This window comes from Thamnophis sirtalis, unplaced genomic scaffold (assembly GCF_051295495.1).
Source record: "Thamnophis sirtalis isolate CommonGarterSnake01/CBP01778 unplaced genomic scaffold, rThaSir2_p1.2 scaffold_3, whole genome shotgun sequence".
Classification (NCBI taxonomy): Eukaryota; Metazoa; Chordata; class Lepidosauria; order Squamata; family Natricidae; genus Thamnophis; species Thamnophis sirtalis.
Genome location: NW_028261383.1, coordinates 33,361,870 through 33,379,006, shown reverse-complemented (window position 1 = coordinate 33,379,006; position 17,137 = coordinate 33,361,870). Strand labels below are relative to the sequence as shown.

The window sequence follows — 17,137 nt, the reverse complement described above, 5'->3', positions numbered from 1 at the left end:
ATGGCCGGCAAGCCACTCCCACAAAGCAGGCTACACCTACAGAAGAACTTCTAAAAAATTTTGAAACCCACCACTGGTACTAATGTACCTGTCTTGGCACTTATCTAATTTTTCTACATTGCCAGAAAGTAATTGTAAGGCTAAAAACCTACTAAGCAATCTGCATCTCTGAACATCAATTTTATTTACCAAGAAGAGGTCCCAAACAAATAGAGTAAGTAGTTGTAGTTGAATTTTTTTGGGGAAGTACACCAGAAAAGAAAGAAGTCCAAAATAAACAAGGAAAGTTTGAATATATTGGTACGTAGCGGATATGATTTCATTGATGTTGGGAAGAGGTTTAGGTTTAGGTTTCATTTTATTTATATGCTGCCCTATTCCCTGCGGGACTCAGGGCAGCGCACAAACCCAAGGAGGGAAAGGGAAACACAAAAACTACAAATACAGGCATTTAAAAGCTAAACACCCAAAGATATAACACATTGCACAAAAAGGATCTGTAAACAAAACAAACTATTATTTCCAGCAAATGTGATGCATTAGAATGAGAATGTCAGAGTTGGAAAAAGAACAGTAGTCAGAGCTTTTCTTATCAACCAGGGAAGAACTAAACGGGAGTTGAAATTATTTTACAGAGTCTTATTGTGTGTCACGCTTGCAATTAATTAATCCTTCGACTAGTCTCAGGTGAATTGAAAATAAACTCAACAAACTTGATGGCAGACCAAAGTCCGCTCACAAAATAGACAGCTTGATATCTGAGCATCTATCAACCATAAAACATGAGGTGCTGAAGGGCGATATAGAGGTTTATGCAATATTCAAAAGCATTATTCCTACCAAGGATTAAATAATTGGTCCACCTGGTCAGTTTATCCTGGGCATGTGCACAATTAAACAGCAGACAATTAAAGAAAACAATTGACAAAATGCTCAAATGTTTGTGTCACCCACACCAAACAATCATTTTACGTCAGCTCCAGTGGCCTCCAAGACTGCCATTGACTGTCCCCAAAGCTGAGGAAGTCAGCTAACCATACTGGACAGCGGTGGAATTCACTTACCTTCCTTACCAGTTCACAATTGTGAGCGTGAGTGCGTGTGTCGGGGTAATAGGCAGAGTCTCCCGCAGCTGCCGCTACCAGTTCGCCTGAACCAGAAAAAACCGGCTGAATACCACCTCTGATACTGGATGATGAGCTCTTTGGACTACCAGATTGGAAGCTCTACTACAATGCAGCTGTATTAATATGGGTGAGGAAATGGATAACTCTTAGACATAGTGGATTACTGCTTCTAGAAAGCTTGTTTCTGGAATAGTAAAAACAAAACTAAATGGCAATCAAATTGTAATAGGAAACAAATAAAACAATATATATTGTAAAGATAAAAGCAACATGGTTATAGTCACAAGTGGGAAGAGATAAGTATTAGGAAGGAAGAGAAGAATAATATTAATACAGTCTTAGTAGGTAATATGACAGTGTTGTGGGAATTAGTTGTTTAGCATAGTGATGGCATTTGGGAAAAACTGTCCTTGTGTCAAGTGGGATTTTCCTCCCGTGCCTTGGATTTCATTTATTTCTTTCTTTATTTTTTAAAAAGTTGCTTTTCTTGTATTTCCTTTGCTCGTTTGTTTGGTTGAGGGCGGGGGATGAGTGGAGAAAAAAAAAGAGAGAGAGAGAGATCTGGGAGCTTGAATTGGTGCGGCTGGAATTGGGGCTGCGGGATGGTGAGGGCAGTGTCTGTGTGTATAATTTGGAAGAGGCGGGGAGGGGATGGAGGAGATTTCCTTCTCTCCACTGCTCTTCTCTCATCTCCTTCTGTCGGATGGGGTTGGGAGTGGGTGGGTGGGGGCATACGATCCCCTCTTATTTTGTTCAATAATTTCAACTCCCGTTTAGTTCTTCCCTGGTTGATAAGATAAGCTCTGACTACTGTTCTTTTTCCAACTCTGACATTCTCATTCTAAGGCATCACATTTGCTGGAAATAATAGTTTCTTTTGTTTACAGATCCTTTTTGTGCAATGTGTTATATCTTTGGGTGTTTAGCTGGCTTGCCCTTTCTTCCCAACATCAATGAAATCATATCCGCTACGTACCAATATATTCAAACTTTCCTTGTTTATTTTGGATTTCTTTCTTTTCTGGTGTACTTCCCCCCAAAAATTCAACTACAACTACTTACTCTATTTGTTTGGGACCTCTTCTTGGTAAATAAAATTGATGTTCAGAGATGCAGATTGCTTAGTAGGTTTTTAGCCTTACAATTACTTTCTGGCAATGTAGAAAAATTAGATAAGTGCCAAGACAGGTACATTAGTACCAGTGGTGGGTTTCAAAATTTTTTAGAAGCTCTTCTGTAGGTGTGGCCTGCTTTGTGGGAGTGGCTTGCCAGCCATGTGACTGGGTGGGCATGGCCAACTTGTAAAATGTGGTGAAATTCACTTAACAACGCTCTTGCTTAGCAACCAAAATGTTGGCTCAGGAACTCTGGCATTTGAAGCACGCAAGTCTTAAAGCTGTCATGTTATAAGACCCTTGCACCCCTAACCCTTTAGATAAAACCCCCCAGAGGTGTTCAAACTTGACAGCTTTAAGACTTGTGGACTTCAACTCCCAGAATTCCTCCTCTCACTCTTCATCTTGATGATGTGTGGACAGGCGGGGGGAGGGAGCTGGAACCGGTTCTAAACGCACTATAGATTTGTGGAACCTCTTCTATAGAAGAGGTTAGAACTGGTAGGAACCCACCCCTGATTAGTACCCATATATGTCATGGCAGACTATAATTCAAATTTTCCAGTTATTTCAGTCAAATTAAGATTCCTTCAGAGAGAAAAAACTAAGAAAGGACTTGACTTTCATTGTATAGAAGACAAGGATTTGATTACCAATAAGTGACCAAGGATCTTTAATTTATATAGAGATACATGAGTAGTTAAGATGTGGTAGTTAACAGAATCTGTGGTAAGATAATAGGCCACAGTGTGCTGGTTGATAGACCCTATTAACTGAGGAGAGAGAATCCCAAAAGAGATTTTTCGAAAGGCAACTGGACTTTCTGGATTTTCTTTGAAGATGTTTTGCTTCTCATCCAAGAAGCTTCTTCAGCTTTGAGCGGATGGGGGGGAATGGAAGGTGAATGGAAGGTGAGAAGTGAAACATCTTCAAAGAAAAACCAGAAAGTCCAGTTGCCTTTTCAAAAAGCACCTTTGGGACCACCATGAACAGGATGACTGAGAATCTCCATAGACATTGAGAGAGATATTATAGTGCGCAACAGTGGTGGTATTCAGCAGGTTCTGAACAGTTCTGGAGAACCGGTAGTGGAAATTTTGAGTAGTTCGGAGAACTGGCAAATACCACCTCTGACTGACCCGGCCCCATCTATTCTCTGCCTCCCGAGTCCCAGCTGATCGGGGGGGGGGGGGGGAATGGGGATTTTGCAGTATCCTTCCCCTGCCATGCCTACCAAGCCACATCCACAAAACTGGTCGTAAAAAACTTTGAATCCCACCACTGGTGTGTAATGTAATGTGTTGTTATTATAATTAATAGACTAGTAATAAATCTTTTGATTCCTATATAGTTTTTAAGAGATTTCGCAGAAAAATAATGATATCGTTTCCTTTTAATTTTAGTATGCACTTTATTTAATGATAATGGTTTAAAGAATCATTTGTAGAAAGAGGCTAAAAGGAAAATTCGTTCCAAGAAAGGAAAAAACAAAACAAATTTGATTGAAAAAAAGAGATCATTATTAATAAGTTTGATGACAGCTCATGAATATGATGTTATCATTGGTGGCTTTGATGATGGCGGTGCTGGTGATGAGAACAGTAAATGATAAGGAAGATGAAGATGATAATGATGATATGGACAGCATTAAGATATAATGGAGATGATGGGAAAAAGTGGCATTGCCCAATTGACTTCTAGTAGTATATGGATGCAATGGCATTCGTTCTAATGGCCCACAGTTTTTACAGCTGTTACATTAAGTGTTTTATATTAGATGTGAAGCTGACCCAAATGCACAACACTCAGCCATACTTATAGATGTATTCACACTTTCCATACCACCTCCCATTTTAAACTGGCCTCTTTCTAATGAGACTGTATCTATATATAGCACAGCCTTCCTTCCAGAAAATGGGAATTAACTAGGATTCCCCTTCATACAAAGAAAGAATATATGGGTTATTCCTTAAGATGCCCAAAGTCTAATGACTATACTTCTAAAATCAGATGAATGTACTTGCACCCATGGCTAAATATACCTACTCTATTGCCTTCCTATTATACCACCTAAAGGGACAGGGTGAGAAGTGGAGTTGGCATAGGCTGAGCCACACATGCCACCATTGCAAAGCACTCAGTGATTTTTGTTGAACTGAGGCTCAGCCAATCATTCCCAACCCCTCCTTGTGTTTTTAGTTCTTCCCATATAACAGCTAAACAATATCTTGACAGCTAAAGAGCTCATATCTTGAATCAACTTGTATTCTTGGTATTATACGCCATATTCTATATTCCTGGTTCAACTTCCCAATTCATGAGTCCGGGACTTCTGGAGATTTCTCTGCCAATGGAAAAAATAAATAAAGGGGAAAGTGTAAGAAACTAAGTTTACCAAGTCAGAGGACCAAACAATACTTCATATAACAGACTAGCTTAGTTCACTGACCAAATTGTGGCTTTAATTGAAATACACCAACTAACAGGTCTGGTTAGCCTTTATATGATTGCCAGCTGCTTTCAGGTGCTTTTTGACTCATAGCAAAAGCATTTTTGTCTCACATGAAGTAAAAAGGTTAAAAAAATATGGATAAGGTAAGTAGTCATCCATGTACCAGGTTTAGTGGCCATCCATATTCATGAAGCAGGAAGAGAGAAAATAAGATTCATTGCTATTTTACTTCTTAATGATTATAGGACTCAGGTAGTCCTCGACTTACAGTAATTCCTTTAAAGACTACTCAAAGTTACAGCAGCACTGAAAAACAGCAGGTTCTCACACTTATTACCATCGTACCAACCCCAAGATTGTATGATCAAAATTTGGGCACGTGGCAACTGGCATGTATTTACAATGATTGCAACATCCCTAGGTCACATGGTCAACATCTGCAACCTTCCCAGCTGGCTTCTGACCAGCAAAGTCAATGAAGGAAGCTGGATTCACTTAAAAATCACACAATTCACTTAAGAACTGCAGTGATTCTCTTAACAACTGTGGCAAAAAGGCAATAAAACTGGAAACAATTCAATTAACAACCACCTTGCTCAGCGATCAAAATTCTGGTCCAGTTCAGAGGGGGTATTCAGCCAGTTCTGACAGCTTCTGGAGAACCAGTAGGGGAAATTTTGAGAAGTTTGGAGAACCGAGAAATAGGCTGCCTCCCCCCTGCCTCCCAGCCTCCCAGCTGATCTTCTTTTGTTGCCCTGAACAGGAGAACGGAGCTCAAAAGTAGGCTGGCGGGGTGGGGAGGGAATGGGATTTTGCGGTATCCTTCCCCTGCCACACCCACAAAGCCACGCCCACAAAGTCACACCAACAGAACTGATAGTAAAAAAAAATGAATCCTATCACTGGTCCAATTGTGGTCATAAGTCATGGACCATCCTTATCCTCCTACTTCACTTCTTCTTTAGGAGCGCAAGATCATATCCCTTCATTTCATCCTCATAACAAAGATCTTGTGAAAGGGGTGGAACTGGGAGCTCCATGAAGACGTGGGACTTGATCATGGCATCAGACAGACACTTTATCCACTACCACTAATTGTTCCTAGGCAGTTTATCTTGTCCATAATATAATATACTATTCTAGCCATTTTTCCTACAGTGTCCTCACAAACCAGATGTTCCTCCTCCTGCTCATTGCCATGCTGCTCTACAGCGAGAGAATTTATTTCCCCAAAGACCTCAACTCACACGGTTGTGTGTCGTTCGCAGGAAGCGTAGCCAGGAAGTCACAGAGTGGGGCAGGTGACAGCCGTTTGACCTGGGCTGCTGCGGTGCTGATGTGAAAGAAATTCTGTTCTGTGGCGTCATACAGTGGCCATTGTACCTCATCTGGCTTTGACCCTGTTGGAGTCCTACAAAGGCAATTGAGAAATTATGGTAGGATTACAAACAATCTCTTGTCTATTTACAAGAATTACAGGCATTGGAGTCCACTGAGATCAAATAATTATTTCCAAATCTTAAGGCCTTCCTCATTCCCTCCCTCTTTTCTCTTCCTTCCTTCCTTCCTTCCTTCCTTCCTTCCTTCCTTCCTTCCTTCCTTTCATTTCTTTCTTTCTTTCTTTCTACAATATGGTGCTCACAAAGTGGGTACTTTTAGTCCCAAGAATCATCAGGTGTGAGCACCATAGTTCCCTTGTTCTCCACAAACTTTACTCACAGTTTTCCCTATCATTCCTCTAAACGTTAATATAAGGGATCACTACCTTTCGCCATGACAGGCCATAAGGAAAGAAACAGGACAAGATCTGAGGACAATTCCCAACCGAGATGGTCATCAGGTGGACTTCCTGATCAAGCAGCGAGCATTGTGTCCCATTGCTGAAGTCCTATGTTCTTCTGGCTTGTTACTGCTGGTACTAGAACCACAGCAATGTTGCGACCATACAATTGACACAATCGTTATGGGAAATATAATAGTTACAAGACTCAGCTGCTGACTGCTGTTTGGAATACTACAGTGGGGGGGGGGGATTAATGGCACTCCATATCAGCAACAGACAACTGCTGAGAAAACCTTTCCTTAACCTTATGTTACTGTGATGGCGCAGTGGTTAGAATGCAGTACTGCAGGGCTAACTCACTGATCACTCCAGGAGTTCAATCCTGACCGGCTCAAGGTTGACTCAGCCTTCCATCCTTCTGAGGTTGCTCAAAGGAGGACCCAGATTGTTGGGGGCAATAAGGTGACACTGTAAACCACTTAGAGAGGGCTGTAAAAGCACTATGAAGCGGTACATAAAAATCTAAGTGCTATTGCTATTGCTACTGAATGGGCCCCCAGACTTGAATTATTCTCTGCAATTGTACAGAGGATAATTGCTCTCTGGAAAATGGGAAATTGGCGAGAGATGATCCCCCGGGTTCATTCAGATTAATCAGTTCCATCACTGCCACAAAGCAAGAGTCCAATTCATGAAAAGGACGAGCAATGACTGTGTTTTATGGGCTGGAGGGGTCAGTTCCTTACCCGCCTCTGGCAAACTCTGCCCAGTATCTCATCATCTGACGGCTCAATGCTTCCTCAGCATCTGTGATGGATCGGTTTGTTACTGACGCCATGTTTCCAAAGACATAAGGTATCTCTGCTCCGTGGGGTGTCCCTACCCACTCAGGCCATCCAGAGCCAGAAGGGTGGTGACTGAAGGAGTAAACATATGCCGTCTTCCTAGCTTTTCTGACCTTCGCAGCAAATTCAACCAAGGGACACACCATGAAATAATCTCGCATATATTGAGAAAATGCCAAACGGTATTGCCCTTGATTAGCTTCACTGAATTTCTGGGCGACGGTGTTCGCAACTTCTTTTGTGGTCCCTCTTCGCATAGTTACCGCCACACCTTGGAGAAGCTGCTCCCATGTTAATATTCCTCCGTTTGTTTTTGTGCTCGGATACATAAGCAATACAAAACTGGAACCTTCATCATCAGTGACCCCAGTAAGAATTGGCTTTCCCTGAAGAATTGCAGTGTCCAGCAGATTTGGGACTTTGCCTGGGAGGAAAACGCCATCTGTGGTCAATGAGTTGATCAGAGTCAAATGTGTAAAGTTCTCGTGTCCAAAGTCTATCTGCTGTAGGCAGCTCGCCACAGCCCTGTCGTTATCTCTTGCACACCCCACTTGTTTGCTGAGCATGATCGCATCATTGTGGGCCTCTCGGGGGCTCTTCCAGGGCCAAATGGCATTGGGAACGCCACTCTGAAGCACAGCACGGGCAAAAAGGGGTTGGCTCAGTGGGGAAAGGAGATGGCAACCCACCAAAGCTGCTCCTGCACTTTGCCCAACCAGAGTCAACTGAGCTGGATCTCCCCCAAAGAGAGCTATGTTTTCCTTCAGCCACTTGAGGGCCAAATGCTGGTCCCACAAGCCCATGTTTCCCGGGATGTAGGGGGGCAAGTACAAAAAGCCTAGACCCCCCAAGCGATAATTCATGGAAGCCACTATGACATTCTCTGTGGCAGACAAGATCGCTCCGTTGTACATGTCTAGCGAGGCTGTGCCAGTGATAAAGCCCATGCCTTGGAACCATACAAGGACACGCACTGGTCTTGAAGGTCGAGGGTGGGGTGCCCAGATGTTAAGAAAGAGACAGTCCTCTGACATAGGTGTGTTGGCGACCCATATGTCTTTATCAGGAAGGCCAGGAATATCAGTCTGGGGACAAGAGTTGCCAAAACGGGTGGCCTCCAATACTTCGCTCCATGGCTGACGTGGGACGGGCTTTTGTAAACGGAATCTCCCCACTGGAGATTCCGCATAGGGGATTCCCAGATAGGCACTCACGGAACCAGATCTAGTCAAGACCGTTTTGCCTTTAATAGGGCCACTGCTGGTCACTACTGGAGCGTCATTATCGGAAGCACATTTGCAAACCAATGAGAGGAAGAAGAAAAAGCTCAAACGTGACCAGAGGAAACAAAGCATAGTAGCTATATCTGCAAGAATCAGAAACACAAAATGGTTAACTGGATATAACTCTTCCTGTGTCACGCAACCTAATTTGAGTATATGAATACACAAATCCATTTGAATATATATTTTGGAAAGCTTAAATTGGTTTTGATGCACCTCAACCCAAGCCAGACTGAGCAGCTGTGGGTTTCTGGACCTGCTGGTTCAAGATACCTTCTATCTTCGGTTTGAGATGGGTGACTTTGACTCAGAGAGACCCAGTACACAATCTGGAGGCCATGTTGGACAGATAAGAGCAGACAATAGTCATTGCTAGAAGGACCTTTGCGGAACTTGGGGCTGTGTGTCAAGTGTACCCATTCCTGGACCTGCTCACAGTCACTCATGCCCTTGTGATTTCCAGATTGGACTACTGCAACATGCTTTAACCTCAGGCTGAGCTTGGTGCAAGCAATTACTGATGCCAATTACCCAGAACATCTGAGACATCAATGGTTTGCGAACTGCATTGGCTTCTTGTGTGCTTCTGGGTACAATTCAAAGCACAGGTTGTCAATGGGTTATTTAAGACTTGGTTACTTATAAGACCATCTCTCTCCAATGGTCTCCCCAGTGGTTACTTATGAGAGCACCTCCCCGCAGTGGTTTCTCTGGCCTGTCTGATCTAGCAGGAAACACATGATTTGGCTACTGTTAACTAGGGAGTGTCAGCTGGCAAAGCCTACAAGAAGAGCTTTGTCTGCCTTGGTGCTAAACTAAGAACAATTCGCAACCATGGATATATATTATTAATCAACAAGCCTTGTGGAATACATGTTGACATAATAGATTTGCATTGGTGAAATAATCTGGCTTTGCTTAATATTCTGGCTTGCTTGGTGTGACTCCCAGGTCTACTTTAGGACAAGGCATGCAGGAGGAAGTAAAACCACAGGCTTGCAAATATTGCTAAAGCATTACTAAAGTAGAACATAAGAATTTCCAGAATGACAGTTATATTGTAAAAATTTGTGGTTAACCTATGCGCACTTACAGCTATATGTGTGCACACAGAGAGATGGATGGCAAACAAATTTAATTAATTAAAAAAAACAAGTGCTATAGGAGTCTTAGTCATAAAATGGAACGGTGGCATCTCGGTTGTGGGTTTTGTGGTTTAGGGGCATAAAAGACTTAGCTGTAAACAATGAGGTTACACAGGTTTTTAAGGAAACCTTCCTATGTTAACAACTGTGGTGGCGCAGTGGTTAGAATGCAGTAACTTTGCCCAGTTCGAATCTGACAGGTTCAAGTTTTACTCAGCCTTCCATCCTTTAGCGATTGGTAAAATGAGGACCCAGATTGTTAGGGGTGGACCATATGCCAATATTGTAAACCACCCAGAGAGTCCTATAAAGCACAATGGAGCAGAAAGTGTATGTTCTCCTTCTGCACAGAATGGAGTTGTGTTGTGGGGTGTTTGGTGCTCTCTGAGCTTGGTGGTTTTCTTGCCAATGTTTCATTATCAAAGTTGTGTTGTTTCAAACTCCACCTTGGTGTGTTCAATTGGGCTTCAACTAACTGGTTAAGGACCCAGTCTTGGTCCGGGACCACAATGGCACTCATCCAATCAACACCTTCCCCCAGAGGTCAGATGGGCCCCATTGCCTTTTGTGATATTGGTTACAAAGTATCACATTATGCTCAAGCCTGTGGCTGTGGTCATCTTCTGGTTGTATGGATGATAGATTAGATGATGCTCACCTGCAATGTGTTTTTATTTTGGGGTTCCATGGTGCATTTTGTGCTTTTAATCATCTGATTATAAGCCATCTAGAGTCACATAAAGTGATATGAGGGACTATATAAATTGAGAAAACCAATCAATCAATAAAATTCTGTGATATTGTGAACTTTCAACCAGAGGGAGAGAAACAGGGAGGAAGAAATTTGTGGCTCAGGTTTAAAAAAAAAAAACTCTCAAAGAACCAGAAGAGTTGGGGAATGAAGAGAACAAAAGATTCTTTGACAATGGCGGTGTAAAGATTAGCTTATCAAGGATACAAGGGCACCAATTTTCCACTTGACATTTTCAACCTGCCAACATTCAGTCAAGTCAATTTGTCTCAGTGGCAAATATAAACTCTGGCAAATAAAGTGACGATGCTAATGATGGTATTCATTCAATTGTGTCCAACTCTTGGCAAATAAAGTACGGTTGCTTAATGATCTGGGTTCTTCCTCTTATTAATTCCTGGTTCTGCCTTTTCTCACTCTATCCTATTCTCATAGCGTTTCAAAACCCTTTCCTTGGTTGTGTCAAGAGTAAACATCTGTCTCAATAAAATTATGCCACCCAGAGTCACCTTGTAGGGGAGATGGGTGGAATAAACATTTAATGAATACAATAAATAAGAGGAGATTCCATTTGTGTTTAAGGATCTCCGGACTGTTTGTAACACTTTGTGTCTTGTTATCATTTACTTCCATACAAGTCTTTTCCATTTTGTAACTGATCATGGACAAGTTCAAGACCAGATAAAAAAGCCTTTCACAGAACTTGCCTAAAGTTTGTTTCCTCTTCCCTTTATCCCTCCTAATCCATCCTGCATTATGGAAACCTAATGTAAGCATTCTGGAAGACCCAGATATTTCAGCGATGCCAGGAGAAATCGGTATAAAGGAGATACAAGCAGTCCTTGGCTTTTGGCTATTTGTTTAGTGATTGTTTGCAGTTACAACGGAACTGAAAACAGTGACCTATGACCATTTTTCACACTTACAACCATTGCAGCATCTCCATGGTCATTTGGTCAGATTTCGTCCGCTTGGCCACTGGAATGTATTTATGCCAATTGCAGGGTCCCGGGGTCATGTGTTCACCTTTTGTGACCATCTGACAAACAAAGTCACCAGGACACCAGATTCACTTAACAACCAGGTTACTAACTGAGCAACTGTTCACTTAACAATTGTGGCGGAAAGGTCACAAAATGGAGCAGAACTCACTTAGCAACTCTCTTGCTTATCAGTGGAAATTTTGGGATCCATTGTGGTCCTAAGCTGAGGACTACCTGCATTCTCCTGGCTCTCCATGCACTAATGTTGCCCATTCATTTGCACCCACAAGCTCAAAGAGATTGTGTGCCTTTCGGTTCTTCACCATCCAAACAAGGAAATGTTCCAGGTAAGTGATCTTCTTACCAGGTCTTCTTTTTTTTAGAAAATGGGTTAAGTAATCAAGCACTAAAGTTATGCAGTTCTACTCTCTCTTTCTCTACCATCTCTCTTCAATGCTAGTGTAACCTTAGCATTTAGAAGATAGTGTCCTCTACATGAGGTAGCAAGATTCATTAGATTGATACAGATACAGATTAACAGAATTGGAAGGGGCCTTAAGATCATGTGATTCGCCCAAAACAAATAGCCAGATGGTTGCCATTGCCGTCTCCCACCTGGCCAAATCCTTGCTGTCTGAGGAGATAGCCTACCAGGGGTGAAATCCAGTAGGTTCTGACAGGTTCTGGAGAACCAGTAGCGGAAATTTTGAGTAGTTTAGAGAACCAGTAAATACCACCTCTGGCTGGTCCCAGTGGGGAGGGAATGGAGAGTTTGCAATATCCTTCCCACAGGAGTGGGGAAGGAATGGTGATTTTACAGTATCCTTCCCCTGCCATGCCCACCAAGCCATGCCCACAGAACCGATAGTAAAAAAAAAATGAATTTCACCACTGTAGCCTACCTAATGATTTCTGCCAAACACAAATCTAGAATAACACCTCTTTTCTTTCTCTGCTTTCATTTCTTCAAGTTTTTAATTTCTTTTATAAATATATCAAATCAATGTGTGAACAGTGTGGCACCTGGGTTTGATTCATTCTAATACAAATGAAACTAGTAAAGTCAATCATAGCTAGTCATTCATTCATTCATTCAACTTGTATTTCTAACAATAATGCTCATTAGGTTGTAATCTATCAGAATTGTTCAAACATTCCACATTCCATATTTATATCTTTCTCTGCTTTTATTTCCCAGCTGCTTTCCCAACTTCAACTCTGACCGGTGAGTAATTAGAACATACTCATTCTTGCCGTATCATACCTGCTTTCTCATCGGCACTAGCTGGGACTGGATATTAGATGATGGTCCGTCCGTCCAGGAAAATAAGACTGTCCTTGTCCTTGCTCCTTGGTGTTCTCCTGCCAGAGTGTCTGTCAGGGAAAGAACCTGTTGCCTCCTCTTCTCCTCTTCCTTATCTTCTGCTTGCTCTCCTCCCCTTCAGGCTGCATGGGGGTGAGGGGGTGGGGTGGATGTGTGCAAGCCTCTCCCCTAACAAGCCAAGCTGCTAATTTCCAAAGTTAGTGAATCACCAAGACCAGACACTGCAGGGCAAAAGGCAGCCCAGCACAAATAGCAATATAGCAGTAGACTTATATACCGCTTCATAGGCCTTTCAGGCCTCTCTAAGCGGTTTACAGAGAGTCAGCATATTGCCCCCAACAATCTGGGTCCTCATTTTACCCACCTCAGAAGGATGGAAGGCTGAGTCAACCCTGAGCCGGTGAGATTTGAACCGCTGACCTGCTGATCTAGCAGTAGCCTGCAGTGCTGCTTTTAACCACTGCGCCACCTTGAGATCAGGACACACAATCTCCACAAATATACAAGTGGATGTGTCTCTTCATCATCTTCAAAAGACGCTCCAAATAAAGGGGGCGGGGGTTACAAGTAGTCCTCGATTTGTGACCATAGTGGAGCCCAAAAGTTATGTTGCTAAATGAGAAAGTTGTTAAGTGAACTTTGCCACCTCCCCCTTCTTCAACTTTTCTTGTCACGGTTCCAAAGGGCCTGAGGGCAGAACAAGAAGCAGTGGGTGGAAACTAATCAAGGAGAGAAGCAACTTAGAACTGAGGAGAAATTTCCTGACAGAACAATTAATCAGGGGAACAGTTTGCCTCCAGAAGTTGTGAATGCTCCAACACTGGGAGTTTTAAAGAAGATGTTGGATAGCCATTTGTCTGAAGTGGTGTAGGGTTTCCTGCTTAAGCAGGGGATTGGACTAAAAGACCTCCAAGGTCCCTTCCAACTCTGTTATTCTGCAACAGTTGTTAAGGGAATCACTGCATTTATTAACTTAGCAACATGGTTGTTAAGTGAACATGGCTTGCCTTTGCCTTTCCTTGTCAGAAAAGGTCGCAAAAGGAGATCACATGATCACAGGACGCAGCAACTGTCATGAAGATGAGCCAGTTGCCAAGCATCTGAATTTTGATCACATGATCATGGGGATGCTTCAACGGTCATAAGTGGGAAAATGGTCATAAGTCACTTTTTTCAGTGCTGTTGTAACACTGAATTGCCACTAAATGAATGGTTGTAAGTCAAGGACTACCTGTACATTTTAATCACCCTAGAGGTAACGATAAATTGTCTATGGGAATTCCAGCCACAACCAAATTCAAACAACTGATTCTGATTTTCTACTTGTAATTCTGTACGTCTCTCTTTTTTTCTTCTTCTATAAAGAATGGAATCTTGTCCTACTTTCACAGTCAATCTGCTCAAATCAGATCCTGCTCTGTCCAAAAGTTCAAGTCTATTTACTTTCCTTCTGTAAACATTCTCCAACCATTCCCCAGTGTGGATTTTGGCTTCTGCGGAATTCTATGTTGTCTTTAATTACGTAAAAACTCCTTTTTGTTACATAAAAAATAAATTAGAAATGTTAGGGTTTATTTTTGGCACTTCCAAGCAAAGTTTTAATGTGTTTGAGCTTGGTCATATGAATGGGGATCAAACTGCAAAATGAATACATAAAAGAGAAGTAGATGCTCTGAGAGGAAGATCTTGGCTGGATAGAATTGATGATATTCTGAAACAAAGAGAGAGTTTAAAAAGTAAAAATCAATGGTGGAAGAAGTGGAGCCATAGGGTGGAAGCAAGAATGGTTTGCAAGGATGCAAGGAATTGAAGAGGCACTGGACAGGTGTGCACTTTCTGCTTGCACACTCACTACTATAAAAGGAAGAGCGGAACGTGCTTCTTGAATGCAGAAAAAGATGATGTTGTCCCAGGGTGAAATTCAGCAGCTTCTGACAGGTTCTGGAGAACCGGCAGCAGAAATTTTGAGTAGTTAGGAGAACCAGCAAATACCACCTCTGGCTGGCCTCTGAGTGGGAAGGGAATGGGGATTTTGAAGTATCCTTCCCCTGCCACGCCCACCAAGCCACGCCCACAGAAAAAAAATTGAATTTCACCACTGTGTTGTCCTCCACCTATGGCCAGCCCTTTGCAAATACACCCCATGTCCATATTTCCTAGAAAAGAAAAGTGTTCTTTTCCAAGCAGAACTACCTTCAGAAAATAGAACGTCCTCAACTTATGACCACAATTGGGGCCAGAGTTTCCATTGCTAAGCAAAGGGGCTGTCTTTTATGACCTTTTTTGCCAAGGTTGTTAAATGAATCCCTGCATTTGTTAAGTGAATCACACAGTCATTAAGAGAAGGGAATTTGTTTTTTTTTTAAAGTGAAGATGGTGGCCACATAAGTACCCAGTAATGGGCTGACCAACCACACTCAACGTGTAGACCTCAATGGAACTGCATCTACATGGAGGGAAGTATGCAGTGGAATACCCCAAGGCTCTGTTTTGGGCCCAGGACTCTTCAACATCTTCATCAATGATTTGGATGAGGGGATAAATGGGGAACTTATAAAATTTGCAGACAACACCAAGTTAGCAGGAATAGTCAACACTCCAGAAGATAGGCTTAAGATACAGAAGGATCTTGACAGACTTGGACATTGGGCTCTATCTAACAAAATGAAATTCAATGGTGAAAAAGGTAAGGCTCTACATTTAGGCAAGAAAAGAACATTCACAGCTACAGTATATGCGATAACTTGCTTGATAGTAGTAACTGTGAGAAGGATCTTGGAATCCTAGTGGACAAACATTTAAATATGAGCCAGCAGTGTGCAGCAGCTGCCAAAAAAGCCAACACAGTTCTAAGCTACATAAACAGAGGGATAGAATCAAGATCACCTGAAGTGTTGATACCACTTTATAATGCCTTGGTAAGGCCACACTTGGAATACTGCATTCAGTTTTGGTCGCCACGATGTAGAAAAGATGTGGAGACTCTAGAAAGAGTGCAAAGATGATTGGGGATTGGAGGCAAAAACATATAAAAAACGGTTGCAGGAACTGGGTATGTCTAGTTTAATGAAAAGGATTAGGGGTGACATGATAGCAGTGGTCGAATATCCAATATGTGAGGAATGTAGTACATTTTTATTTAAAACATCACATGGAATTTAGTTTAGGGATTTCCCTATGTAGATAGTAAAGTCTTCTGCCATTACTGTAAAAAGATTGGGAGATATATCAACCATCTAACAGATATTCTTAATCTTTGTTTTTGAATGGGGATGGCACTATCACTTGTGACTAAATTGTGATGATCTGATTTAGAACTTCATCATCCATTTCTTCTTTCTCTCATTCAATTCCTCTGGCTGTTACTTTATCCTAGCATCTGTTCCAGTGGTGGGTTTCAATTTATTTTACTACTGGTTCGCTTGTGTACATGTGCTTGCACGTTCATGTGGTGGTTCTGCGCATGCACAGAAGCGTCCGGTCATCCGGGTGGGCGGGTGGAGCCCCCCATCACCGTCACTACATGGTTTGCCCGATCTGGAGAGAACCAGCAGAAACCCACCTCTGATCTGTTCTCCTCCTCAACTTTGTATGCTATTCTTTCATTTTGTTAAAAGACAGGTTTTTATTTTTTTAGGCCTATCCTGCTCATCCATTCCTCCTGCAAATCATTCATGTAATCATTTCTATCTTTTTGAACATTGCTATGTGTGACTTTTCTGTCCTCTTGTAGCAGTATGTTCAGCTCAGCCTGATTCTTAGGCCATTCTAAAACGTGCGTCTTTTATTACATTTGAGATCTATGGAATTCAGACTGAAAGCAAAAAGAATGGAGATGGGTCTTGCCAAAATAACTTTCAAGAGAAACATTGGGAGTTTGGGATATGGGAAGGTGATGGAGATGGTTTCAGGAAGAAGTTGCTATGGGGCAATATTTGAAAAACCCAACTCTTAATGCTATGAACCTGCTAATTGGGCAACAAAAGGATCTACCTTTCCAAATCAGGACACATGAATTCCAGTAACTGCTAGAATCTGAGATCGAAATTGTTTTTAGCACATGAGGAAATATCTTTAATTAAAAGGCTCACATGCTAATTTAGCTCTCTTGCCTAAACTAGTTTCTCCATATCAGGATATTTGTCAGGCCAGGCTCCCTCAGCAATCAAGAAAAAAACCACTTAACTCCATTTTGCAGAATTAAGAGTACTTTTATTGGTTATGAGAAGACAGCAGCTAAGCAAAGCAAGATCTGAGGCAAAAGCACGCGAAATCATAGATATCAATATGTGACACAACCCCTTCCCCCTAGTAACCCCATCCCATAGT

At 42.1% G+C, this 17,137-nt stretch overlaps 1 protein-coding gene across 1 annotated transcript; it reads right to left on the bottom strand.

Moving 5' to 3' along the window:
- Nucleotides 1–3,678: 3,678 nt before the first annotated feature.
- Nucleotides 3,679–12,901, bottom strand: LOC148047875 (cholinesterase-like). The gene is made up of 4 exons (XM_087708576.1): nt 12,749–12,901; nt 7,224–8,688; nt 5,942–6,105; nt 3,679–4,586 (listed from the first exon to the last, which is right to left on the bottom strand). Coding segments are annotated over exons 2-4 (1,620 nt in total). The 5' UTR covers nt 8,678–8,688; nt 12,749–12,901; the 3' UTR covers nt 3,679–4,584.
- Between the last annotated feature and the right edge of the window lie 4,236 nt (nt 12,902–17,137).